The 27,994-nt window shown below is 41.3% G+C and overlaps 2 protein-coding genes across 2 annotated transcripts in view; one reads left to right on the top strand and one right to left on the bottom strand.

The window, feature by feature from the left end:
• Positions 1-58: 58 nt before the first annotated feature.
• On the bottom strand, positions 59-18,478 carry SLC25A40 (solute carrier family 25 member 40). Its single transcript, XM_015811225.1, has 10 exons — positions 18,379-18,478; positions 17,098-17,157; positions 16,551-16,657; positions 14,927-14,994; positions 11,133-11,254; positions 7,932-8,105; positions 6,034-6,143; positions 3,589-3,670; positions 2,869-2,949; positions 59-177 (listed from the first exon to the last, which is right to left on the bottom strand). The coding sequence occupies exons 1-10, from the start codon at positions 18,476-18,478 to the stop codon at positions 59-61; spliced, it is 1,023 nt and encodes a 340-aa protein (XP_015666711.1).
• A 6,911-nt stretch (positions 18,479-25,389) lies between these two features.
• Positions 25,390-27,994, top strand: part of LOC107283305 (lysophospholipid acyltransferase 7-like) — a 26,437-nt gene continuing 23,832 nt past the window's right edge. The window contains exon 1 of the mRNA XM_029283181.1: positions 25,390-25,763. Within this exon, the coding sequence (XP_029139014.1) occupies positions 25,390-25,763 (374 nt within the window). The remainder of the gene's footprint in view (positions 25,764-27,994) is intronic.

The following is a 27,994-nucleotide window of genomic DNA, read 5'->3' as shown; positions in this document are numbered from 1 at the left end:
TATGTGGACCTTTATGTCTACTGAGTACTGACATCATTTCAATTTTATAGAAACAACATTAATAGTTCTTCATATCGTTGTCTTTATTTAATCTACGAAAGAAAGTTTTCCCATATTCATATGTGCTGATCATTATGGCACAAGCAGGAGCAATTTTTGTCAATCTTGGAATAATACCTGCAGGAAAAGAAAAATTATAGGTATTGAAAAATGAAGTAGCACAAGAAACTAGATATTGAAAAAACTTCCAAAACAATATACTCTGTCTATAAAACCATTGCTTGCTTTTTTACATTTCCAAAGTAATATTTAAGATTGATCTGTGTAACCTAATGCTATATACAAACTAACAATGTGTTTACTCAAACCTGTATTAAAGCATGCTTGAGAATAAATTCTGTATAATTGGGATGATAGTCAAATTTCATTGTTGTTTGATTTTATTTATTTATTTATTTTTATTTGTATCCCATGTTTATTATTTTTTACAAATAGCACACTTTTCTCCTCTATTTTTCCCACAACAACAACACTGGGGCCAAGGTCACCCAGTTGGCTTTTATGACTTAGGTAAAACTTGAACTCATGTCTCCTACTTTTCTATCGAATACCTTAACCACTAGACCAGGGGTTGGCAACCTCGGCTCTTTTATGACTCATGGACTTCAACTCCCAGAATTCCTGAGTCAGCATAGCTGACACAGGAATTCTGGGAATTGAAGTCCATGAGTCATAAAAGAGCTGAGGTTGCCTACCCCTGCACTAGACCATGGGTGTCAAACTTGCCACGTCACGTATCGTGAATTTTTTTGCATTGCCGGAGCTGGGGTGGGCGCGGCCTCCTTATAATGCAACCACCCCACGGACCAGCAGTTTGACACCCCTGCATTAGACAAACATAAACATAAATGTACACATAATGGCAACTCTGACAAATCCTTGATGTCAGCAGTCTTTATATGATTCATTCATTTTGAGTCAATAACTAGAAGAAAATATTTTGTGCTAATGGTAGCACAGAAGAAAAAAAAACTTAGTAATTTGATTAAGAAATTAATCAGATTCTATAAGAAGATTAAAGGAATTTAATTTCCTTGATCAACACCAAATTAGTTTACACATTCTGGAATATACAGTAAGCTATTTTTTTGTCAATTAATCACCTTTGATTCTGCCTCAAGCTGATACAGACCAGGGCTTTTCAACCTTTTTACCGATTGTACCACTTTTAGGATATGGCAATATTCGAGTATTACCTAACAAGGTGTCAAAAACTTGATGACCAAAAAAAAACACCTGTTCAAAGTTGAAATTGCACTGAAATGACTTATGACCATTTTTCACACTTATGACCATTGCAGCATGCTCAGGGTCATGTGATTTATATTTGGATGCTTGGCAACTGATTCATATTTATAATGGTCACAGTGTTCCAGGGTCATGTGATCCCCTTCTGCAACCTTTTGACAAGCAAAGTCAATGGCATAGCTGCTGGTGGCCAAGTGCTAAGGCAGGACTTCCTTTCCTCCCTCCCTTCCCTGCCTCCCTTTTTCTCATTCCCATCTCCTTCTGAAGGAAGAATTTGAAACCACCCCCACCCCCCATATTTTCCCTCTTCCATATATTGATCAAACAAGGAAAGGCCTCCAGAGACAGAAAATACAAGCTGCTGAGCGAACTAACTTAAAAAGGCACATTCCCCTTTAAGAATTAGCTACTGGCTAGAAAGGAAAGTTAAGAAGCGCAGCTGGCACTTAAGGAAGAAAAAAAATGTAGTAAGTATTGACTGCCAACTAAGGCAGCCTCCCCAAATGGCTCCATTCATAAGTAAAGGAATGCTACAGGCAAAATCATTCAGGAGAAAAATACTTCAAAATCCCTTGCAGCAAAACTTACAGCTAACAATAGCAGAGCAATAGAAGCTAACGGGAGACATCAGCCATCAGCCAAATAGAAATTGCCAAACACTCCTTAAGAACACAAAGCCCTCATTGCCCAAATCCCAGAACTTCAAAGTCACAAAAGCACATAAGAATCCTTCCACTCTCTATCTCCTTCCCTCCTCCGTGCCTCACCTCTAACCATTGCTGCCTTTTTTCATTCCTCTTGGATGGCGACCCCTCCCCCGCTGCATTTCTTGCCTGTTTGCTGCTGCCAGCACAGTTGGCTGCCACAGAAGTTGTAGATCGGCTCATGGCCAGCCTGTTTGATCTCCTGTCCCCCCACCTTTCCCCTCCTGTGCAGCTGACTCTGCCTCCTCCTAAAGCTGCTACTTTTTTTCTCTCTCCCTCTCCTGTCCAAACTGCCTCCTCTTATAGGCTCTCCTGTCTCCGCCCCCCTCCTCCTTTCTCATGGGGGAGGGTGAGCCAGAAGTGAGCCTGGGGCCTTTGCAGCTCCAGAGGACTCTCTCACTGTAAGTCCTTGCCTGTGCTGGCTCTTTCCCTCCCCCACTACACTTGGCTAGGCAGGGCTGTGTATCACCTGCCACTCATTAATGTACCACAAGTGGTACGCATACCACCGGTTGAAAAGCCCTGATATAGACTTTTAAACAAATGGCTATATTAATATGTCAAAATTGTTTTATTCTACTTTTTAATATTCTTAATATATCCATTTCTTATATGTCCCTTCTAGCAGTCTTTAATCAAAGATGGTAATAAATATTTCCAAACTAATTTATTGAATCCATCCCTATGATTTTATTTATTTTGGAGTTTTGTTTTTCAAAACTGCCAAAAACAGTTTATAGGGAGATCTTACAGTGTGCTAAAAGCTTTCTTAGATTATGTAGTAAAACTTTAATATTGCTATATGTGTAATATGTAGAAATAAAATATTTTACAGTCAGCAACAAAAAGAATTTACCAGTAAATAATCCAGTAAATCCATTTTGAATCACAATTCTCTTCATTACTTCCCATATTGATCCAGTTTTCTTCTGTGGAGCTGATTAAAAGAAAACACATCTCATTTTTCTATACTTATTTAATATGCTTTAATGTCAATTTTGTTTTACCCACTGTATGATAATAACTTTAATCTTGAGAGACTATTTTCAGATGGAATACAGTCAAAATCTGTTCTGAACATTTAATGTCTTTTAATTATAAGGCAGTTTTTAACAAACATAAGATTTAAAATAAATCCACTTAAAATGACACATATAAAACTGCAAAACAAAAGCATCTTATTATATTCCTTATAATCAGAAGTCATGTGCTATACTAACCTTTAGAAGTATATTTCGCACAGTAGTATTTCTAATAAAATCACTGTGTTTTCTATCCTATAGTTGTATGTTATAAACAAGAAAAAGTCCTTTTCTAATATGACATTAGGTTTTTAAAAATAAAAAATGTATAATGTAACCTAACATTTTCTGAATATTATTTTCCTCCTTATAGAGGTAATAACACAGCCTGCAGCATTCTGCAGATTCCAAGTAGTGTAGGATTGAATATATACAATTCTTGATATTATAAATACATCAATAATAAAAGTCTGAAGCCCCAGACAGGGCTTAATGTATACTAAAATAGGCAGACATTATGGACTAGAATACCTCTGAATCTTAAAAAAACTTACAATGTGTAATATCAAGTTCCCAAAGCTCAGTCTGTCGGTGTGTTTTTATTACATCAAACGGTAAAGTTAATGTAGCTGCAATCTGCAAGAAGAATACTTATAAATGTTAAATGGCCAAAATGCAAATAGTATAATTTTCAAAACTGGAATAAAATGCAATTTAAATGTTTACCAGAATTAATATATTATTACAATATGAATTTCTATTTTTTCAAATTTATTAAGAACTATAAATGAAGAGAATAATGATACAAACTACAAAAAAATAGAAATAGAAGAAAAAGAAAAAGGGGATGTAAAAAAAGGAAAAAGGGAAGGAACAAGAAAAAATATGTACAGTCATATGAAAAAGAAAGTACACCCTTTTTGAGTTTTATAGCTGTACATATCAGGACATAATAAAAATCATCTGGTCCTTAATGGTTTTTAAAAGTAGGTAAATACTACCTCAAATGAACTACAACACATGACATATTATATATCATGTCATTATTTTACAAAAAGAAAGTCAAAGTGGAGAAGCCATGTGTGAAAAACTAAGCACATCTTGTGATTCAATAGCTTGTACAACCACCTTTGGCAGCAATAACTCGAAGTAATTTTTTTCTGCATGACTTTATCAGTTTCTCACATTGTTGTGGAGGTGGCCCACAACTTTACTGCTTCAGTTCACTGAGGTTTGTGAGCATTTGTTTATCCACAGCTCTCTTGAGGTCCCGCCACAGCAGTTCAATAGGGTTGGGGTCTGGACTTTGACTGGGCCATTGCAACACCTTGATTATTTTCTTTCTCAGCCATTCTATTGGAGATTTGCTGGTGTGCTTGGGATCATTGTCCTGTTGTAGGACCCAATGTCGGCCTATATTTAGCTGTCGGATAGATGGCCTCAGATTTGACTCTAGAATACTTAGATATACAGAGGAGTTCATGGTTGATTCAATGACTACAAGGTGCCCAGAGTCCTGCAAAACAAGCCCAAATCATCACTCCTCCACCACCATGCTTGAGAGATGGTATGTGATGTTTGTGCTGATTTGTTGTCTGATTTTCATGAAACATGGTACTGTGCATTATGGATAAACGTCTCCACTTTGGTTTCCTCTGTCCAAAGGACAGTGTTCCAGAAGTCTTCTGATTTATTCAGATACAACTTAGCAAATCTAAGCTGTGCTGCCATGTTCTTTTTAGAAAGAAGAGGCAACTGGCAACTCTTCCAAACAAAGCATACTTGTTCAGTTTTTTTCCCCCCCTAATTGTAATGTCATGAACTTTAACATTTAACATGCTAATTGGACAGACAATTGAAATAAAATACCAAATATTGATAAAAGCAGGAGTTTATTCCTATTGAGAAAATCTAGATGGAGTAAAATTTGTAAAAAATTTAGCAAGTTATAATTGTTCATTAAAACAAAAAAGTTACTACTCATATTGTAGTAGATCCAACTATATAACTGCTTGTCCTTACTTTAAAAAAATAAATATGAAAAAATATCAAAAGCCTAATTTAAAAGAATACTTTATGAAAAATAATATTGTAATTTTGTAATCAACCTCAGCCTTGTGCATATATTTACAAAGAATAATGTAATAACTCATTCAATAGCTAGAATTCAATGTTATTTTTATAACCTTTCATTAAATTAAACCACATTAATTTGACTAATTAAAAGCAGCTGGGCTTAGTCCTAACAGATTTTCTTTTTGTCAGAGTGATCAATTTAATGCATTACAGATATTGTAGTTTACCTTCAACAAAATATTTAACAAATCTACCATTAAATCTTGATAACTAAGATGGCAAAATGTGAACTTGACTATGCTATTAGTTGAATGTCAAACATATTGAATAATCATAACAAAAGTATACATGTCAATCTTGAAAATTAGACTTCCAACAGTATATCTATTATGTTTGTAATAAGAGTCCATCCATCTTGCTAATGGTTGTCATCTTCTTCTCTTTTCTTCCACCTTTTCTAGTGTTATAGATATCTTAAGAGAGTTACGTCTTAGCATTTGTCGAAAATATAATTTGTATCAGGTGGTTTGCCCCTTAGGTGAAGTTTAATCTACATTTTGTGAGTTGATCTATGCTTTGTTTGTTTTCTTGGCTATCCAGGATATTCTCAGGAGTTTTCTCCAATACCAAAGCTCAAAAGTATAAATCTCCAACTTCTGTTTCCCTTGCTTGATCATCTAGTTTACCATCTAATTGCAGGCCCAAAGCAGATAAATTCCTTCTTACTAATCACTATTTCAAAGAAGTAAATCTTTTAAAACTTCATCTACTTTTATTACATGTATTTTTAATTTATTGTTTTGTTCAATCAACTTCATTAATTTCAAATAAGGTTTAAATGACCAAATATTTTACAATTTTATGAGTGCTTAATATGCTTGTGCTTTCTTATATGAATTATTAGCAACAGAAACGTGACTTACAGAACCAGCTGCTGCTCCTGATGAGAAGATGATAAAAAATGTTGGCTCATGCAAACTTGATTTCTTGCATAAGTTCATCTTGAAATATTCATAATTGTACCAATAGAGTGCTATGGGATCAAATTGTGAAACATTAAAAAGTTTGAAATTGCAATTGATTGCTTATGTGCTATCAAATTGTTTTAGAAATTTGAAGTGCAACAGAAACTTTTACGTGCTTCCATGACCGTTACCCTGGCAGCAGTTACCCTTAACCTGGCTGCACTCACAAAGGGCCAGGAAAAGCCAGGCATGCCTCAATAGCAGCCAGAGGAAAAAGATGATGAAGGTCTTCAAGGCAAGGCAGACCTCTAGAAAGTCCTTTATTGCTCTAAGTAAATGTTCCAACAAATGGTCCTCCAACAAGGCTCCACCCTACACTACCCTGAAGGCAGCTACCTTCAGTCCCCCAAACAACAGTTTATACATAGCAAAGAAAGTACAGAGTAGGAGCATGCTCACAGGGCAAGGTCCAGGGTCCCAAGTCCAGTCCACCTAGCTAAACGAGTCCATGAGGCAAAGTCAAGGTACAAGGCAAAAGGCAATTGGCAAGGCAAGGCAAGGCGCAAGACAAGGCAAGGCAAGGCAAAAGACAGAAGGCAGTCCTCAAGGCAAGGCAAGAGGTGGGGGAGTATAAGCAAAAACAAACAATTGTTCCTGGCAAAGACTAACTCCCACAGCTTCTCCTTAAGTCAATCCACTCCAGATGTTCCTAGTGAGGAGGGGTGACGCAACCCTTCTCTGAGCTTGCCTATGCTCCGCTCTCTGTGCCCTTGGATCAAGTGGGAGAGGCAGCTGTTCCTCATCAGAGAGAATCTGCTGCCTATCAGAACCACTGCCTGTCAGCAGTCGATCCTCCCCTATGTCTGTGAGGGCAGGCAGTTCTCCATCCGGTCAACCGCTTCCCCCAATGCCTGAGAGGCCTGGGACACCATTGTCCTCAGCCCCTGGCTTCTTCACACATTCCAAGGGAGATGTGCCATCTCCGTTGGACAGACCTGGTTCCAACTCTTCCTCCTCTGAACTGGGCTCCGATGGAGCCATGACATATCCTTCCAAGATCAGTAAAATGAGGACCCAGATTGCTGAGGGCAATATGCTGACTCTGTAAACTGCTTAGCGATGGTTGTAAAGCTCGTGAAGCGGTATATCAGTCTAAGTGCTATGGCTATTGCTATTTATGACTTATCTGATTGGGGATGGAGTTTCTATGAAGCATGAACATCGCTACAAATAAGGTTCAGATACTGTGCTAGGGAATAAAACAGTTTATTTAATTTTGGCTGAATTTATTTAATTTTGGCTGAATATGATGTAACCAGCTGTGATTTATGTAATAAAGCATATTTAGAAAACCACACTTAACATGTGTGAATCCAATTACAAACAATAGCATAAAAAGTTTTTTCATCTGAGTACTATTTTAATTCCAGACAATTGCAAATAATAATAGAAATATGAGCACTTATCAATGTCCAGTACTCTTCCTTTGCCAACTACTGAAAAACTTAACTTTTCTTTGATTTAATAATAACTAGGGATAACTATGATTCCAGCACTGAATTCTGTCAAAAGTAAAGAGCAAGATAATTTTGTTAATATCTAAAGAAAAAATACAGGAATAAAGCCAAAACCACCATCTAAAAAATTATAAAAATAGAGTTTGCATTCTATTAACTGAGGAAAGTACATTTGAAAGATGTATCATACACCTATGATATGCACATATTTTATAATTGTAAAACACAATTGTATTTTTAAAACCTATATCTTGTGAACCCATTTACTAAAATCCTCAGTTGAAGAGAACTTGCAGTAGCCAGCACATATAAAAAATATGCGAAAGAAAGAAGTCATACCTGAGAATGGCACATCTCTAAGGATAGTAGGACCCCATCCTTTCCAGAGTGAAAGCCAGCCATTCTGGGTGACACCTGTACTGATGCGAGCAAGCAGTTGTGTGTAAGTCAATCGTCCAGACTGCATTCTTGTTCTAATCATTTCAATTGGACTTATTATAGTAGCAGAGCATACTAGATTTGGAAGAAAAAGAAACACAGTGCTCAAAATTTACAAACTTTTTTCTGCAAGACACTTGTTTTCAGTATATGCCCATATCTATTATTTTGTGCATTAAGTATTTCACTTCATAATAACCATATGTATAGTTATTGATCCAACAGTATAATTCATCCCAGAATTGTTAGGAGTCAGGTATCATATACATTTAATAAATTATTATTTCAACTTTTATGTAAAGAACTCAAGATTAACCAGTGGAACAGCCTGCCTTCAGAAATTGTGGGCGCTCCATCACTGGAGGCTTTTAAAAAGAGTCTGGACAGTCACTTGTCTGAAATGGTATAGGTTCTCCTGCTTGAGCAGGGGGCTGGACTAGAAGACCTCCAAGGTCACTTCCAGCTTCTATTCTATTCTATTCTATTCTATTCTATTCTATTCTATTCTATTCTATTCTATTCTATTCTATTCTATTCTATTCCATTCCACTCCACTCCACTCCATTCTAATTCTAATATGGTTTATTATATAGATTATGATTCTAAATTCAATGAGTGCTTCATTGACCTTGATATATTGTGATGAGAATGAAATGCTCTAAATGTAAGATTTCATGATCCTCTCTATTCCTCATATGTAAAATTAATAAGTTTTCAGTTTTGCTTTTAATAACCACATTTTTTTAAACAAATCCTATTTGACAAACTATTTAATACTATGTCTATGGAGATTCTCAGTCATCAAAGTCATGGTTGTCCCAAAGGCGCCTTTTCAGGAGGCAACTGGACTTTCTTGTTTTTCTTTGAAGACATTTCACTTCTCATCCAAGAAGCTTCTTCAGTTCTGACTGGATGGTAAGAAATGGAAGTATTTATATTCCTTGCAGACAGCTGGTCATTTGTATTTTTTTGTAAGTCTTAGACTTAGAGTGGCAACTGGGACTGCGGAGAAGTTGCCACTAAGCAATATGATAACATGATATCATGCTTTACAACTGCACCAGTGATGGCAATCCTGTCCCAATTGCCCTTGTAATGCAAGGAATGCTATACCTGTATACCTTACTATCTTAATTAATTTTATCAGCAGATAAAATTGGCTGGCTCCTTGGCTCAAAAACTTCATGAATTGAGCCTGACTCCATAGCTAACTACTATATTTAAGATTTCAATCAGTAAGAGGTCATGTTCTTTATTCCTCTTGCAATCTGTCTTCATTTCACTTTGCATAATGGGCTGCATCTGGGTTTATAGCCCCAAAGTCAGTACATGGCTATGATTTTTCTTTTCCCTTTCTTGATAATTAAGCTTCAGATCACTGCATCTCCTTTGTAGAGCTACTGTAGCAGAATTTTAGGAAGATGAAAATAAAGATTCTTCGTTCCATGGGGTCCTTAACAAATCTGTTCATTCATGCATTTTTATAGACTCCAACATGGATCACATATAGCCCTGATAGCCATTTTATATCAAACACATTCAGTTATAATTGTACATAACCTACTAGAATTAGTATTAACCTTGCTCTAGACAGCACAACAAACAATTATGCCTAATTAGTTGTTAAGGAAAACATTAGTCATTATGAATATATCACATTTTCATAAAAATATTACTTTTGGTCTCCTACACTCTGCCACCTATCCCAGGATCCAGAACATAAGATTTTGTTAGCACTGGGCTTGTCTCCACCTTCACCCTTCATTGAAGCCCACAGGCCAGTACTTCAGGAATGCTTCTAAATGAGCTGTAGAACACACTGTGTCTCTGGGAAGTTCTCATCCCCCACCCCATTGGCTCCTTTCCCCAATGCAAGTTGCAGAATATGAATTGCACCTCCAGGAATCCCTTATCCCTCCACTTCCTATATTGGGTGGAGTTCTGAAGAACCAGCCTTCAACCTCCATTAAAGGGTAGAGACAAGCTCAGGGCCAACACAGCCTATGTGCCTGGATCCTGGGGTGGAGGTTTAAAGTGATGGAATGTAAGGTGACCAAAGGGGCAGAAATGGTGAGGGGAGGGAGTTGAAAGAGAGACAGCTATGCAGGACAGAAGAATGAGGTCCCGGCCTTACAAACACAATTTTGACTAACACTAACAAACATGGTTATGTGATCTTTTCCTTAATGACTATTTTAGTGATGGAAATTCCAGTCTGAATTAGAATTATAACCCTAGGACTACAAATAAATTAAAATCCCTCTTCCAAGTATAGATGGTTTATGACAGCTGTTGTGGGAAACTGAAATGAATCTGATAAAGAGACTTTCTTCCCAATTATATAATGTCCCAAATGTTATGAAATGTTTTAAACAAGAAAATGCCTGAACAAGTAAATACAATTCATAACTGGTATATTAAAATTACCACTGTATAATTTTACTGTACAATGAAAAGTGTTCTTTATAAAAGTCCTGCTCATATTCTGTTGCCCTGCTACTTAATAATACTCTAGGCCAGGGGTCTCCAACCACGGGCTGTAGAGTGGCAGTGGTCCATAGCTTGCGAGAAAACAGGCTGTGCACGCGAGCAAAGCCCCATCTCTCCATATGCAGGATGTAGGTAGTACATGAAACCACACACCCCCGACCCATGGAAAATCACCCTCCATGGGACCAGTCCTTGGTGCCCAAAAGCTTGAGGACACTGCTCTAGGCCATGAAATAGGAGAAATGTTACATATATGCTATATTCAGCTTTTACATTAACATATTTACCATGCTCACCATTAAGATTTAAGTTTAATCAATGTTAGCTTAGACAAGGTAAAGAAGGAGGAATTCAAGACAAAAGAGCCATTCATGCTAAGGATATCTCCTAACTCTGAATCATAGTTAAAAGGCCACAAAATGTTACACATATATTAGGCAATATTCTTAGATTAAGGAATATACACTTCTGATCATAAAGCAGAGAAATAATTACGCTCATTTATTTTACATAATAAATATTTGCTATGTCACATCATCATACTGGTTAACGTTTAATATAAGTTTTGTTATAGTAAACAGTTAGCAATAAACTACAGATTAGTAAACTCACATCTGGCTATGCCACCTGCAATAAGTGGAATGTAGTCATTATCTCCTAATTTATAAACGAGGGCATCACGTAGTTGATCATAGCAAGTAAAATAAATTACTGTAGTTGGAACTGAAACCGCTCTAAAATTGAAATATAAGCACTTAATCAGTTTCTTAATCATTTAAATTTTACTCAAATAATTGTTAAACTTCTAGCTAAAATATAACCATTTTAGAGTTGGTCTTTGGCCATAGTTCACAAAACAAGACACATCTCTCTATATTGCACATCTATATTGCATGCCAAGATGTAATAAATATTAATACTCACAAATGGACCGTGGGCCATTCAGGGATACTTCCTGTGCTGAGTAAAACATTTAGACATGCCGTTTTCTCTTTAACAACTTATATAAACATGTTAGAGAGCAATTTCCCTCTACTAAGTTATTCAAGTAAACACTTTAAAGCAAAGAATTCTAAGGGCCCACAGTTTTGGGTTTTTTTCAGTTTGTGCTCCACAATGCAATATGGCGAACAAACAATGGTACAATTAGTGCCAACTCTGGAGAGGAAATAAGCAAAACAGAGGAATGTCTGTATGTTTTATTATCCAGTATACAAGAATCATGTACATTAATAATATGGATCAACATATACATAATGAAAAAATAATGAAGGTGCTTTTGAAAGTAGCCAGAAAGCATATCCCTCATAACTTTGCAATTATAGCCCATACTTTTATATCTGGATAGGATTTATTCTATTACTCTGATGAGAATCATAGCATTTTCACACAGGAAGTGTTCAATCCATTTTGCAACAATTGGTGACATATCAATGGGAAGGAGGCCACCACTGAAGAAAGTAAGCCTGCAGACGGGATTATGCTGCAGGGCAAGGACAGTGATGCCTAAATGAGTGTGAAAGCTACTCATTTTTCATCATGGTGGCTTGGAGGTGGGGAATTTCGCTGTAGCAGAAGCAGGGTTGGACTGTTTGGGCTTTGAGGCGGCAATTCCTTCCTCCACATTAGCGGATAGGCATTTTGCATTTCCTCCTGGTTGAGAACTAATGGTAGAGGAACAGCCATCCGTATGAAATGCTTTAATCAACAGTCCTTGTGATTCAAGAGGACTTAATTGAAAGGATTTATTGGAATAGGACTAGTCATCAAGTTGGAAAGTTTAGATTGAATTGTGATTCTGCTCAGCTTTCTCACAGATAAAAGCTGGGGGTGGGGGTGAGGAATTGAATCATTTGGGATTGTGCAATCAAACCCTAAGCAATCTGGTGGGGTCTAGGACTTTTCATGTCTGCCACATGCTCCTGCCCCCTTCAGCCCTGCCCTTCATCCACCTGGAGGGGCCATTTGACATTAGTAGTCTGGACAGCTTTTGTCCAATCTCCAACTGTGGCATGAGGGAGATTGTGGAGAAAGTGGCTGCTTGGCAGCTGCAGTACATCGTGGATAAAGCAGATAATTAGGACCCCTTTCAGCCAGGATTCAGGTCAGGTTACAGGACTGATGTGGCACTGATTGTGTTCTTAGATGATTTCTGGTCTGAACAAGATGGACATATTGTACTTATCCTTCCACTTCTTGACTTCTCAGCTTGACCTCTTTAATACTATTGTTAATAGTATTATGGTCTATCACAGAGCAAAATGCATGGCAGGGAGATTGAAGCTGCTATTAGTCAATCAACCACCTCCGATGTGATATTTCCTCACTATGGCCCCAAGCCAACTGGCAAAGCCAGGTCTTCAGGCTCTTAAGGAAGGTCATGAAGCCAATCTCACTTCAGGAGGCAAGATGTTCCAAAGGGCCAGGGCCACAGCAAAGAACGCTCTTCTCCTGGATCCCACAGTCAGAATACCTTGACTGGTGGGATCCATAGAATGCCTCTTCCACTGGAATGGGTGGGATGGATCTTTTCCCATAGGGGTTGAGATGGTTCCTCAAGTAACCTGGACCCATGTCATGCAGAGCTTTATAGATAATAATCAACACCTTGAATTGTACCCGGAAACAAATTGGCAGCTAGTGCAGTTCACAGAACAGTGGTGTAACATGGCCCACTCTAGGTATCCCAAAGACTGCTCATACCACTGCACTCTGCACCAGTTGAAGTTTCCTAATGCTTTTCAAGGGCAGAGATATAAAATTGAGTACCCTCCATATACTATGATGTCAATCCATGGTGATGGATGACTTCATCCAGCAATTTCTTGCAGATGTTATAAAGGAGTGGAGAGAGTACCGAGCCCTTCAGCATGCCACGACTGGCTTTCTCATTCCCTATCAACAATTGAGAGCAGCCTTGGAGAAAGATGCAAGACTGTACTGTCCAGTGACAAGGTTTTTCCACTCTTGCTTCTGGATGTGGTGCATTGCTCCAAGCAAATCTGCTATAAAATGGGGTTGGGTGATGAGGAATTCTCTTGGCTTCATGGCTACAGAGCAGGTAGCAGCTGTAGCTAGAAGGGCCTTTTCACAGAGTTTTATGCAAGGTGTGCTCATCCCTGAATTAGGATTTACTCATACCCTTGTGACGTCTTATCTGGATTACTGTAATACACTCTACATGGAGTTGCTCTTGAAGAGCATTCTAAAATTTCAACTGCCACAAAATGTGGCTGCATGGGTAGTAAATGGTGTTGGATATTTGACATGTAATACCACTTCTACAGTATATGAGCTGCACTGGTGCCAGTGTGCTTCCGGGTGCAATTCAAGAAGTTTTTTGTCACCTTTAAAATCTTAAACTGGTCACCTAAGGGATTGTCTTCTCCTAGTCATTTTCACCTGTCCAGTTTGGTCTGTCAGGTTGGGCATATTATGAATCCCATCTGCCAAGGAATGTTGGTTGGCAGGGACTAGGAGTCATGCCATAGCCCCTGCGATCTGGAATATTCTTCCTTCAGAGATTAGGATAGCCCCAACTCTGTTGGCCTTTTATAGGACTGTAAAGAGCTAGTTACATGACTGGGGTATGTTTAGGGCTCCATTTCTTCATTCTATTAAATCTGTGACAATAATTTTATTCGGCAACGATATATATTTACAGTATTTTGTATTGTTTTATGTTTTTATGCACATTGCCCAGAGTCACTTGTTAAGACTGTTAGACATAGAAATCAAATGGATATTTTTTCCTTTAAGCTACCTACTGCTTTGCTTTTTAGAACTGATTTCCTGTGGCAGAAGAATTGCTGTTTTCCAAGGTCATCTGGCTGGGTTCATGCTGATCAAAGCAGAAATATTTTGGGGGAGGATTTTAGGAAGAGCAAGGAAACTATTTTTTTACAATCTTGACCTCCTTTTCATATTGTAATTTTCCTAATTTTTCTGTGGCATGTCAAGGATTTTAAGACTGAACCATTTGAGCTCTTCCTCAACACAGCTGCTTTTAACTTTCAACTGTTCCCAAAAAACATTTCTAGCACTATCTTGATTTTCTCAAAATACAGGCCAAGTATTTTTTCTACTACTCCTTCTAGTTACCTAGGGTTTATATAAAAAAGTTGCACCAATTAATATAGCCCAGGACACATACTAAAATTTGATTATTTAGAATACACATTCCTATGTTTATTTTTTTTTTACCTTAAGGCAACTATTGGCAGTAATAGGAAAGTCATTAATAAAATTGCATTTCAGTTATTTTGGTACTAATATTGCAGTGAATATTAACAGCATTGATAGTTTCATAATTCATTTTATTAACTATTTATTTTTATTCAGGTTTTAACTGATTTTATTGTGAAAGATTAATTGAAGAAAGAAAAAATAAAAAACTTATAACTTACAGTGAGGGCGGCAACCCACTCCACAATGCTTTCACGCCCTCTCTTTGAACAATTTTTGCAAAAGCATCCTAAAAGGAAAAATAGTGATGAGGTGGGTTGTAGATTTCTTGAACTATCTACCAAACACTATGTATTTAATAGTTTAAATTTTTTTTTTTAAAAAAAACTGGCATACTGTAGGTGTGTGGTATCTGTATCTGAGAACTCATGAACACACACACCCACACCCTTCTTAGCTTAATTTTGTATCTTTTGTAAGTAGAGTTGGGCATTCTGTGGCCCAAAGGGAATATCTGGCTATTTGGTTGTCCCTATCTGGCCAGAATGGTGACAGCCCTATTGTTCGGCTCTTCACATGCTTGCTAATTTAAGAAGGGCCTGTGTATTCTTCTGTGAACATTTGCCATCTTTTTCATTGGTGATCTGAGAAATGCTAATTTAAAATAGGAAGAATTTATCTATAAATATGAAATTTTTAAAATCTAGAAAAATGTTACTTTATATAAAATATATATTCATATCTATTGATCTTCAAAATAAAAATCTTCATTCCTCCTTAAATCAATAAATATTCAATATGCAAAATTGACTTAAGGAGATGTAATAAACCACAGTGAGCTAAATGCTTTCCATTAAGGTCAAAAGCTTTTATTTGAATGGAATTGTGAATTTCAAGGGCACAAAAGGGCATCAATAATCTATGAAACCACGAGTACTTTATAACTATACTTATATGACACTTGTGTGCCCGTGCAGTTTCCTTGCACATGTTTTGAAGTGGATCGCCACTGCCTTTTTCCTAAGGCTGAGACAGAGTGATTGCCTGCAAGAACACTCAGCTATTTTCTTGCCTAGAGTATGATTATAACATACCAGGAGACCGTAAACTGGCCTGTTATATGACATATGAATGATTAAACAACTACATGGATTTGGGCTTGTACAACATGATAGGCTTCAATGTTATTGGCTAGTTTGTCATATGAACACATCTCAAGTATCATGTATACATAGCCTATTGCTTACAATCAGTTAAGTGACAGGAATAATCAATCACCTTTTTATTTTCTTATTATCAAATTAATCTTCTCATTCACAATCATTGGAAACTGCTGTACCAAGTATCTTATAAAATGTGAATGTATAGGCAGATTTAATTTTAAATTATCATAATGCAAAAGAAGTGTGTTTCCAATGAAGGAAAATATTTATAGCTCAGGTTTGAAATGAGGGATTCTTGATGCTCTCTGAGCTTGCTTGTTTTCTTGCAAACATTTCATTACCTTAACTAGGTAACATAATCAGTGCTAGTAAGGAGTGCTGTTTGCTGGTGTCTTGCATGTTTGGGTGGGTGGGGGCAGTCTTAGGGATTCTTTGGTTGGGCTGTTTACTAATGGCTCTGTGTCAGTTTCCTGATTGGGGTATTGCTTACTTGATTGTTGGTCTGAAGGTGACCTTGAGTTAATCTATGCTGATTTGAATGCTGATTACTGGTGAAGTGTGTTTCTCCTGAGCTTAAGCTACTATGAAACTATCTAATTATATTTCAAAATTGAAATTGGTCAGACAAACTTAGAAGAGTTAAAAGTTAATACTACTGGATTGAATGTGCATTTTTTCTTACCAACATGCCAGTAAAACGACCAGGTGTCTTATGCCAAGTCTTGCCAGTTCCATTTTCATAAAGATAAATGTGATCAGTCAAGCCATCAGAATCCAAAAAAGACTTTCCTGATAAAAAAGTAAACAAGAAATCTTTACTCCTAGGTGTTACAAAGGAGTTGATGAAGCACAGCATAATCTGGAGGACTATATACTTATATTAGGATTATATACGTATGTATACATAAAGTTCATACAACATCCTTAATGTTACATGGGAGTATCATAGGCAAATATAATGGTATAATCATAATCTCATGTATTCATTTTATATAATTAAAAAGATGTCTTAACAATTTCTAAAGAAAACATAAAATGATATATTTATTAGTCATAAACTATCATAAAATAAAATGTATATTCATCTTATAAATGATCAGAAAGTGCAAATAACATTTCTAACATGTAATTAAAAAGTAATCTCAATTTCATAAATGTGAACCTTTGAGAATAATTTATCAAATTTTATCACCCATCGACACTGCAAATATATAAAGATATGGATTTACCTTTCAGGGATGGATTGCTTTGGGCCTGTAGTCGAACTTTGACAACATCTAGAGGTGTCACTAAGACAATCAAACAACTATCATGTTAAAATGCTTTTTAATGTTAATTAATAGGTAGTTAATTGATTATAAACAGAACTAGCTAAGTAAATTTAACTAAGTAAAAAAAACTTAAGCTCTGCTTTCTAGAGCAGTGCTTTTCAACCCATTGTACATGTACCACTGATGGTACTTCGGTATCAATGCGTTAAAAAGCACTGTAAAAAAAAGTGTAAAAGAAAATGTAAAAGTGTAGTTGGAGATGAGCTGAAGGGGCAGCAATGTCGCAGAGGCCTGTGGGAGAATCAGTTGGAGCTACTATGTTGTCACAGCTCTGCTAAGTGTCCAGGATCGCTGTGCGGCTTCAGCTGATTGGCACTTCCTGAAGCAGCGTGCAGCCTCTGGGAAAGGTGTCAGCTGCAGCTACACCAAAGAGAAAAGGAGGGTGAGAGAGGAGAGGATATGAAAGAAGCTTTTGGAGGGAAAGGGAGGAAAAAACCTGACAGGGAAAGAGAAGGGGACAGAGAAAGAGAGATGGAGGAGAGGCTTCTTTAGAGTCAACTAGAAAGAGAGAAGGGGACAGAACAGTGTCAGAGAAACAAGCACAAGTTTCCCATTAAAAGTGAGGTAAGTGGGTGTACAGATAGTCCTCAACCTACAACCACAATTGAGCCCAAAATTTATGTTGCTAGGTGAGAAATTTCTTAAATGAGTTTTGTCCCATTTTGACTTTTCTTGCCACATTTGTTAAGTGAAACACTGCAGTTGTTAAATTAATAACATAGTTCTTAAGTGAATCTGGTTTCCCCATTGACTTTGCTTGTCAGAAGGTTGCAAAAGGTGATGACATGACCCTGGGACACTGTGACCATCTTAAATATGAATCAGTTGCCAAGCATCCGAATGTAAATCACGTGATCCTGGGGATACTGCAACGGTCATAAGCCTGAAAAATGGTCATAAGTCACTTTTTTCAGTGCCGTTGTAACTTCGAACAGTTGCACTACTTGTACTTCATCACATTTTTCCTTTTTTTTTTGGGGTTATCAAGTTTTCGACACCTTGCTAGACGACTGATGGTACTCGAATATTGCCATATCCTAAAAGTGGTACAATCTGTGAAAAAGTTGAAAAGCACTGTTCTAGAGCACAACAGAAGTTGAGCACAAATATAGGAGTATTCTGACAAAACTATAAAAGCAGACGTAGGAAAGTTTAAAAGATTCTAATATTTGATCTTACCCAAAATGGATGTTAGAACAGCACCACAACAGGAAGAGACAATTTGCTGAAAAGTTGTGATTCCATAGGGTCCATTTCCTTTGTTTTCACAACCCATCATTTTTCCTGGGGAAAAAAATGTTAAAAAAATAATTAAACCTTATGGTTCTGATCTGTCACAGGAGGAATATGCCAGAATCCAGTTAGAATTTACTTCAATGCAAGGTAGGATATAATTCCAAAAGTAATTTTAAACAATCTCCAAAACACTTTTTTTCCTGGAATCACAGATACTCTCAACACCTATGGATTATTTGAAATACTGCTGACCCCCTAAGATCATAGGAACTGCCATGCACAAGAACAAAGGCTACTTTATGTATTATTTCTGTTAATTGGATTGGCTCAAACTAGCACACACAGTCTGAAGAGTACAATTCTTAAAATGTTGATTTCAAAGCAGTCAAGCTAGTCCTTGGTTTATCATGAAATCTTTTGAATGACCTTATGTGACCATCTAGATCACTCAGCCTTGTCTGTTACAGCAATTCTGAGAATCCAAACAGCTTCTGTAGGCTGCCAGACCATTTTTCAGAAGAAAGGAGGGCAGAATAAAAATCTTCCAAGTGAAGGAATATCTTCTGAGATGGTTGTTTTCTTGCAGACCATTCATCACTCAAACTAGATAATAACATTATCAGTGCTAGTAACAAGTAGGGTTTACTTTCAGTTTATATTCTAGTAGTTTGCCCTGTCAGTGTTGGTGGGAGAGGTCTTGGAGGTTCTTGGCTTATAGCAGTGGTTCTCAACCTTTTTAATGCCGCGACCCCCAACCGGTCGTAAGTCGAGGACTAAACCGGTCGTAAGCCGAGGACTACCCAACCGGTCATAAGTCGAGGACTTTCCCTGCCCGGGAGCACCGCGCATGCATGGTTTCACCCCCTGTGCCAGCCGAGGCGTAGCTGGCAAGCGGCAGAGACAGAGCAGGCCGACCACCAGCTGGCCCAGCCCAAGGCACCTGCCGGAAAAGGGGAAAAAAATGGCGAACAACCTTGCTTGGTGACCCCCGTGAAATGGTCGATCGACCCCAAATGGGGTCACGACCCATAGGTTGAGAACCGCTGGCTTATAGGCTGTTTAGTTGTTTGGCAATTCTTTGATTAGGGCATTACTTCTTAATGGTTGGTCTGATGTTAATATTGGATTTAATCTATGCTCATTTGGGTGTTGATTGCTGGTGGGGAGGTATTTTGTTTCAACCCTGAGCTACAAATATTCCTCTTTATTAGTATCTTCTGAGGTGGTCCCTCTTCAAGTGCTGGTATCAGCTGTTATGTCCCTTATCTTTAATCCCATCATGCATAGAATTCACCCGGGTCTTTACATAACAAAAACTAATACCAATTCAATCCACGCCTCCTTTCTCACGCAACTCATTCGGTACCTCTTGAGGATTACCTCCCAGCTTTTACGAAGGCACCACGCACTCTTTGCATTTGGGACTTCTACCGGTTCTCAAGAACCTCACAAGGCATCTCTCAACCACATTTTTTAGTGGGAAACCGCTCCTTTAGCGAGAAGATCGGCACGTTTCCGCCCTCCTGCCTTTTCAATGGCCATTTACCGGAGAAGTAAGGGAGAGGGAAGAGGATGATGGCAAACTACCTTCCGCCACCACCCCGAAGAAGGAGAAGAAACAACGGTGCCTTCGCCCTGTGAGCGCTGCGAAAGGCTCCTCCTAGTTGCGTGGCGCCGCCTCTGCACTCGCTCAGCCCAACCAGGGAGGCGAAGCCAGCGTCGACAGAGCCTGGTAGGCCCGGGTGACCAAAGGCGGGAAAGCGCGGTTGACAAAAAGCGCGATGGCCGACTGGCGTAGAAGATCCTGAGTAGAGGCCGTGCCCGGCCCCATGGGACCCGCTGGGTTGGGGTGAGGCGAGGGCCGGGGATCGGTTCGAGCGGCGGGAATGTACATTTCAAACACCAACCGTCCCTTCGGGGTGGGGTGGGGTGGGGTGGAGTGGACGGGGCCAGGCAGCGACAAGACGACGGGTACGGGAGAAGGATTGCAAATTCTGCCTCGTGAATGGAGGGAGGAAGGGAGACACCTTGGGAGGAAGGAAGAGCTGGAGGAAACGCACCCAGAACCCCGCCCCTCAGCTTTAATTGGTATTTTAAAAAAGAACGAATTTTGGATCATTTTAATACGATGTTTTCTTGTAGACCGTAACCGTCGCGGGGAAATGAGGGTGCAGAAAATGTGACTTCCCAGGAAAATGAAACCGAGTGGTTTGAAAAGCGGCAGCAAAGGACAGTTCCCCTGTAAGTCCTCATGCTGGCTTCTCTGTGGTGTGGCGATAGTGACTCGAAACGGGATTATTTTTCCCCCCGAAAAGAGCAGAAAAAAGTTTTTTTTTGTTCAGATCGGCTTTTCTTTTTCTTTTTTGCGAAATCGAGAGCGCTAAAATTCCCCTTGATAAGTTGAAGAGGGTGCCTGGGTTGGGAAAATAGCAAAAGTTTCTGAGTTTTGGTATTTCGGATATCCTGTTGAATTTACTCACCCCCACTTCCCTTTGGCTTATTCTGTGCAGTATTGACTGATTTATAGTACACTTTGAGAACTTTGTCAAAGAGAGCCAGTGTTTTCGCTTTAAAAAAAGATTAGTATGCTTCAATATACACAAGTAGATAAGTATTAGGTAAGTGGGCAATGGATAATCATAACTGGGTGGCCTTGTATTTATTTATTTTTATTGATTGATTGGCTGGCCTTATTATTTATTTAAAATAATAAGCAATAATTTAAAATAACTCAGTTGTAATTTGAAATGTCTTCCTCTGAATAAGAGTGGTTCTAAAACTATTGAAAATGTTTCTGAGGTTCATATTTATGTATAGGGTATACTTGAAGTCAGGCCCCACAAACCAATTATATGTTTTGTTTAATTTTATTTTTTAGAGAAAATGTTACTACTTAGGAATTTTTCAAAGGGCATCAAAGAAATAAAAAATGTTTAGAAAAAGTGGTAACCAATTTAATTTTGATGTAATTTATATAGTAAATGGTCAGTGAGGTCTGACTTTTGGTATACCTTGTATAGTTTAGTAAGACTCTATTGCAGTGGTTCTCAACCTTTTTAATGCCGCGACCCCAACTGTCGTAAGTCGAGGACTAAACCGGCCATAAGTCGAGGACTAAACCGGTCGTAAGTCGAGGGCTAAACCGGTCGTAAGTCGAGGACTACCCAACCGGTCGTAAGTCGAGGACTTTCCCTGCCCGGGAGCGCCGCGCATGCGTGGTTCCGCCCCCTGCGCCGGCTGAGGCGTAGCTGGCAAGCAGCAGAGATGGAGCAGGCCGACCACCAGCTGGCCAAGGGAGGTAAGGCACCCGCCGGAAAAGGGGGAAAAAATGGCGGACAAAAAAAATGGTGGACAGCCTTGCTTGGCGACCCCCGTGAAATGGTCGATCGACCCCAAATGGGGTCCCAACCCACAGGTTGAGAACCACTGATCTATTGTTAAAACATTTAGAATGAGTAACAACAGTCTCTGAGGTAATCAGTCCCTGATGAGATGATAAACTGACAATTGACCACTTGGTTGTAATGAAATTAAGTATATGTTAAGTTTATAGGATTGTTTTTCTTTCTCTTGGAATGTTTTTCATTTACTTGAAACTGAATTGTCTTGATTTCATTTTCCTAATTAGGGCTACAGTCTAAACATTTTCCTGATTAGGACTACTATCTAAATCCAGCAAACTGAAACCTTTCAGTCTCAGATCTATTATTATCTGTACTCACTTTCTCAGTGTGATTGCTTGGCAATGCCACCTATGTTGGAATAGATATATGATCTATAATCCAAACTGAGATTGAAAAGTGGGATTTAGAGAAGAAAGTGAATTATATAGGCTAGTAATTTTGAGTATAAAGCTTTTTTTCTGCACCCACTGAAACATAATGTCTGAGGATATGTCTCTTTTTGATATGTACCCTGCTGATAATTCTAATTAAATATTAATAAGAAAAATAATATCTCAACTTTTCTCAAAGTTTTTAGATCACTAAAGTTCTTTTCAGGAAGCAAAATATATGAAATATTAGAAACTTGAATGTGGTAAGAAACTGGAAAAAATGGGGCTAGCCTGGCCCAGGGAAGAAGTGGAGAACTTTGATACCAATGGGAGGAGGATAAAACAGACAAATTCTCAGAGTAAAGAGAGGACTTTGGAGGCAACTGAAAAAAAATAATCAAAAGTCATTTTCTGATTTGGTTAGATTCTTGAACAAATCAGTTCTCTTTTAGCTTAATTAGTTTATGATAGTGATGAATATCTGTAGCTCAGGTATAGGATGAGGTTGAAGGTTCGTTCTCTGAACTTGTGGGTTGGTTTCTAAATGTTTCATTATCAGGGTAGGTAACATCTTAAGTGGAATTTAGGGAATGTCAAGTGTTGGTGTTGTTCTGCTTATAAGGGTTTCATGTGGCCAGTAGGACTTGAGATGGAAGAGTCTCATATCAGCTGAGGGTCTTGTGAGGGGTTAGGTATGGGTCACGTAAAAACCATGGTCTTGTGAAAGAGGGGTTAGGTATGGGTCACGTAAAAGCCATGGTCACATAAAAGCCATGGGATTTCATCAGGTGAGGATCTTTGGGAGGTAAAGTGCTGGTGGGTTGTGGAGTTGTGTGAGTTGGTTGAGGGTCGGTATCATCGCTGGTTGGTTGTGCAGTTGATTTGAATTCTCCAGTACAGGAGATGGAGAATCCACCGGTGGGTTTTCATTGGATGCCTGCTCCTGAGACCAAGTAGCCAAACTTTGACACGCCCCCTGTTGCTGTGAGACCCAGTCTTATCTTGGTCTCAAGCTCTTGCAGACGTCTCAAGGTTTGGCTCTCAGGATTAGGATTTTAGACATTGCAGGTCAGAGACCCATCGTTGGATTCTCATAGATCCCCTTCCAAATTTCATTCCCCCAGCAAATTTCATTCCCCCAGCAACCCTCCCTTAGCCAGCTGGGATCAGCGGGGCCTCAAATCGGCCGATTTGAGGCTTTTCTGAGGGAGGTGTGTGTGGGGGGGTAATATCCCCGTCGTATTTTCTTTCTCCAGGGATCTGGGGGGGGGAGGAGGGCAATCCTTCCGATTTCCCCGTTGTTTTTGCTCCTGGCGCGAGGCTAACACCACTGCTCGGCTCCTTTCAACTTCCCTTCGTAATTTTCGCCCCTCAGGGACGCTGCCAACTGCCGAAAGTCGCGGCCGCCATTTTCGGCAGCTGCCGACATATTAGCACACAGGGAAGCTTTCTACTCGGCTGGGAAGCAAACTCCCCAGCGTTTTTGGGTGATTCTCGTTTAATTGCCTTCCCAGTTGATCAGAATACCTCTGGGCCATTTTTTAGCATCGGCAGAAAGTCGCGGCCGCCATTTTGACTCGCGGCCGCCATTTTGTGCTGCGGGGGAAGCCTCGAGCAGGGAAACTTCTCCTCAGACAGGGGAAAGAATTCCCCAACGATTGAGAAAATTGGATAGTCGTTTGTTCTTGGGGGCAAGTAAAGTCAGCACAACACCAGTCCGTTGGCCTTACTACGGTCAGCCGCGGCCGCCATTTTAAAGGCGCCACGCGGCAAAGGCCTGGTTGCCCTCATCACCCGGCCAGGGGTGGGGCAGCAGTTGTTTTCCCATTGCTGATACAGGCCAGGTCTACCACAGGGTCCTTCACAGGACTTCCTTTCCCTGCCATTCAGGGTATTAGTTTCAGCTGTTTTCCCATTGCTGATACAGGCCAGGTCTACCACAGGGTCCTTCACAGGACTTTCTTTCCCTGCCATTCAGGGTATTAGTTCAGCATAAAATTACCATACTCAAATTCTCAGACCACCATTTCGATTCAGGACTCCGCCTTTTGATTACATTGCCTGTGCCAGGCCTCAATTTCAGGCCCTTACGCCCTCATTGGATATCTCGTGCACCCTGACTGGCCACCTAAGGCATCCAGGTGGAGCCTTTGCGGGCCCCTAACGTGCCTTCAGTCTTCTGATGACCGTGACCTAAACCCAGAGAGATTTTTGTCAGGTCAGGTGGTCAGGGGAGCAGTACTTGATACTAGCTCTGAACATCTTCCCGCCATCAGCTTGCTTGCCAGAGCTCCCCCTCAGGTTTCCTGAGATAGCTCTATCAGTGATGGAGGATTCCACGGCGCCTCAGCTCCTGGGCACCGCGTCCCCGTCATCCGCTCACGGCCGGCACAAATCCTCCGGACAGGAGGCAGCGGGCAAGCTTAAAAGTAAGGCCAAAGCCACTCTGAAGAAGACATCAAAGTTGGCGGAGAAGCAGGCCAGCCGTAGGCACCAGGCTCTGGAAAAAGAATTCACCAGGGCACAAGAACAGGCCAGGCATGAGAGGGATCATTGGTGGCCCCAGAATTCGGCCTTCCCTTGGGTCCATCCACGTCGGCTCAGGGGGTGTGGTCCTTGACTGCCGACCCTGTTGCTCCGACAATCCACCACACGTGTACTGGCCCGCCTTCCTATAGCTCGGTTCCGGAGGCTACATTCACCCCTACAGCAGTAGGGCTCAGGGTTCCAGAGTTAGGAGACTTATTTTCAGACGGCCGTCTGGAAGCTCTGCTTTCTAAGGTCGTTGATCGGGCGCTTGCGGCTCGTTCTGGTCAGGTGCCTGGGCAGGGGGGCCCTACTCCAGCCATGCCCCCTCCTACTCTGCCAGCAGAGGACCTCTTGATTCAGGATCCTCCGTCTCCTGACCGTTCCTCTCTTAGTGGCTATTCAGCCCACACGGGAGGGGAGCCACCGGAACTCAACTGGTCAGAGGATGAGGTACTGCCTCCGGAACCCTCCTCAGGTGGCCTTTTTAATCAAGCCTTGTTCTCTCCTTACTTCGCAAGGCAACGGCCACGTCCAATATAGGGTCCGATCAGTTTCCGCAGCCGCAGGCTACCGCCGAGGCGAGTCCGGACCCCATATTTTTTGCAACTGAAACAACGCAGCATCATGTGCCCTGTCCTCACATATTCCTTATGGGGATAAAGAAGCAGTGGTCTTCCCCTTCTGCCTCCCTCTCCGTTAGTGGGTTGGACAAGAAGCTATATCACACCTCCAAGGATCTAACTGATGCCTTGGAGGTACCTCAGATAGATGAAGCCTGGACTCCTCTGGTGTCTCAGACGGCAGTCTCTGGGGACTTGGCGGAGGCCCTTAAGGCTGACGATAGGAAATGCGACCTAACCTTTCGCAAGACCCATCAGTCAACCGCATGGGCCATCAAGACGGCCACGTGCGCGTCCTTTTTTGTCCGAACCACTCTCTTATGGCTTCGGCAGCTGCAAGCCAGAGTCCCTCCTGAGGACGTTAGGACTCATCAGGACTTGAGCAAAATGGTGGCCGCTACGGAGTACGCGTCGGACGCGACTCTACAGTCGGCTAATTTTGCCTCACGAGCCTTGGCTTCCAACGTTTCGGCCAGGAGGATGCTCTGGCTCAAACATTGGCAGGCCGATGCCAAGGCCAAATGGCGCCTGGCATCCGCTCCATATCAGGGGTCCCATCTATTTGGCGAAGCACTGAACCTTTCCTTGTGGAAAACAAGGATAAGAGAAAAGTCATGGCTCACGTCACCAAGCGATCCGACAAGCGCCCCACTCCTTATTCCAGGAGGCAGCCCTTTCGGCAAAATTCAGGCTCGGCTGCTGCCCAGCCATTTCGACCTTTCACAATTAGGCAGGATTGCACATATGACCGCCCCTATGACAGGACAGGATTTCGGCCCAGGCAACAGCCCCAGAATAGGCGGCCATTTCGGGGTACGGGACATCCCTTTAAGAAGTCCAAGTGACTCTCAAATCTCCCTTCCCATAGGAGGCAGGCTGTCCCATTTTTTCCATCGGTGGGAGCTCACCACCACGGACAAATGGGTATTGCAGACAGTACAACAAGGTCTGTCCCTAGAGCTCCTGGCGATCCCGCCGGGTCACTTCATATCTTGCCCCACATCTCGCAATCCAATCAAGCGGGGACTTATGCAGGAGGCCATTCGTCATCTCATAGACATTCAGGCCATAGAACCGGTACCGTCGGGTCACGAAGGAGGGGGATTCTACTCCATCCTCTTTGTGGTTCCCAAAACATCGGGGGGATGGAGGGCGATTCTGGACTTGAAAAGTCTGAATCGTTACATTGCATACAAAAAATTCAAAATGCAATCGCTCCAGTCCATCCTGGGAGGCATCAGACAGGGAGACTTCCTCGCGTCGATAGACCTCTCAGAAGCGTACCTCCACATCCCCATCCTTCCAGACCACAGGCGGTTCCTCAGGTTCTGTTACAAGGGTCAGCATTTCCAGTACAAGGCTCTTCCATTTGGCCTCTCCTCGGCACCCAGGGTGTTCACCAAGATCCTGGCTGTGCTGGCCGCCCACCTCCGGAAGGTACCGGTACGCATCCAGTGTTACCTGGACGACATTCTGATTCAGGCGTCCTCCTTCCGGGCGGCTCAGACAGACCTCGGCCTAACTATTCAGGTCCTTCAACAGCACGGGTTCTTGGTGAACTTCCAGAAAAGCCAGACGGTTCCCTCATCCAGGCTTCTGCACCTGGGAGCCATCATAGACACCGCGAACTGCGTGGTCTATCTCTCCCAGGAGCGGGTGGACAGCATCAGGGACCTAGCTCGCAGGGTGTACCGAGAACGGGTAGTGACGTTGGTCTTGTTGTCCCAACTCTTAGGGAAGATGGTCTCCTGCATAGCCATTGTCCCCTGGGCCAGGCTCCACTTACGGGAACTACAATGGTTCCTTTTACCGTTCCAGCGATTGAACGTCAGCGCATCCAACCAACGGGTGAAGCTCCCATTGCACGCCCGGAGGTCCCTACGCTGGTGATTCTCGCGAGCGGTGACCAAGGGGTCACCTTTCAAGGAGCCGGACCGTCTTACCATCACGACGGATGCCAGCCTGTTCGGCTGGGGTGCCCATTTACAGTCTCAGTTTGCGCAGGGCCGTTGGTCAAGCGCAGACTTGAGACACAACATCAATTGGCTGGAACTCAGGGCCATCCACCTAGCCCTCCGTCAGTTCAGCCACTACATCAAGGGTCGTCACGTATTGGTCCTCACGGACAACGTGGCGTCCAAAGCCCATGTAAACAAGCAAGGGGGTACCAGGTCCAGGTCCCTCATGACCGAGGCCCGGCTCCTGGGGTCCTGGGCGGAGACCAACCTGGCTTCCCTCAGGGCCGAGCATATCTCTGGGGACAGGAACCAACAGGCAGACTTCTTGAGTCGAGCCACGATAGATCCCTCGGAATGGGGACTGAATCCGGTCCTGTTCTCAGAGATAACACGCAGATTCGGCCTTCCGGTCCTCGATTTGTTCGCGTCACCGAGCAATGCACAGCTCCCCAGGTTCTTCTCCCGATATTATCACCCAGGGGCGGAGGGGACGGACGCCTTAAGGTCTCCGTGGCCGAAGGGCTTACTCTACGCCTTCCCTCCCCTACCGCTCATTCCGGCGACCATACGCAGGCTGCTACTGGAGAGGGCGGAGTTGGTTCTGGTGGCTCCATACTGGCCTCGGAGGCCTTGGTTCGCCGACCTAATGAGCCTTTCCGTCCATTCCCCATGGCAGA

The sequence above is a fragment of the Protobothrops mucrosquamatus genome, unplaced genomic scaffold (genome assembly GCF_001527695.2).
Source record: "Protobothrops mucrosquamatus isolate PMUCROS unplaced genomic scaffold, P.Mucros_1.0 scaffold33, whole genome shotgun sequence".
Taxonomy (NCBI): Eukaryota; Metazoa; Chordata; class Lepidosauria; order Squamata; family Viperidae; genus Protobothrops; species Protobothrops mucrosquamatus.
Note: the sequence above shows the minus strand (reverse complement) of the source record. Positions and strands in the feature narration are given on the sequence as shown.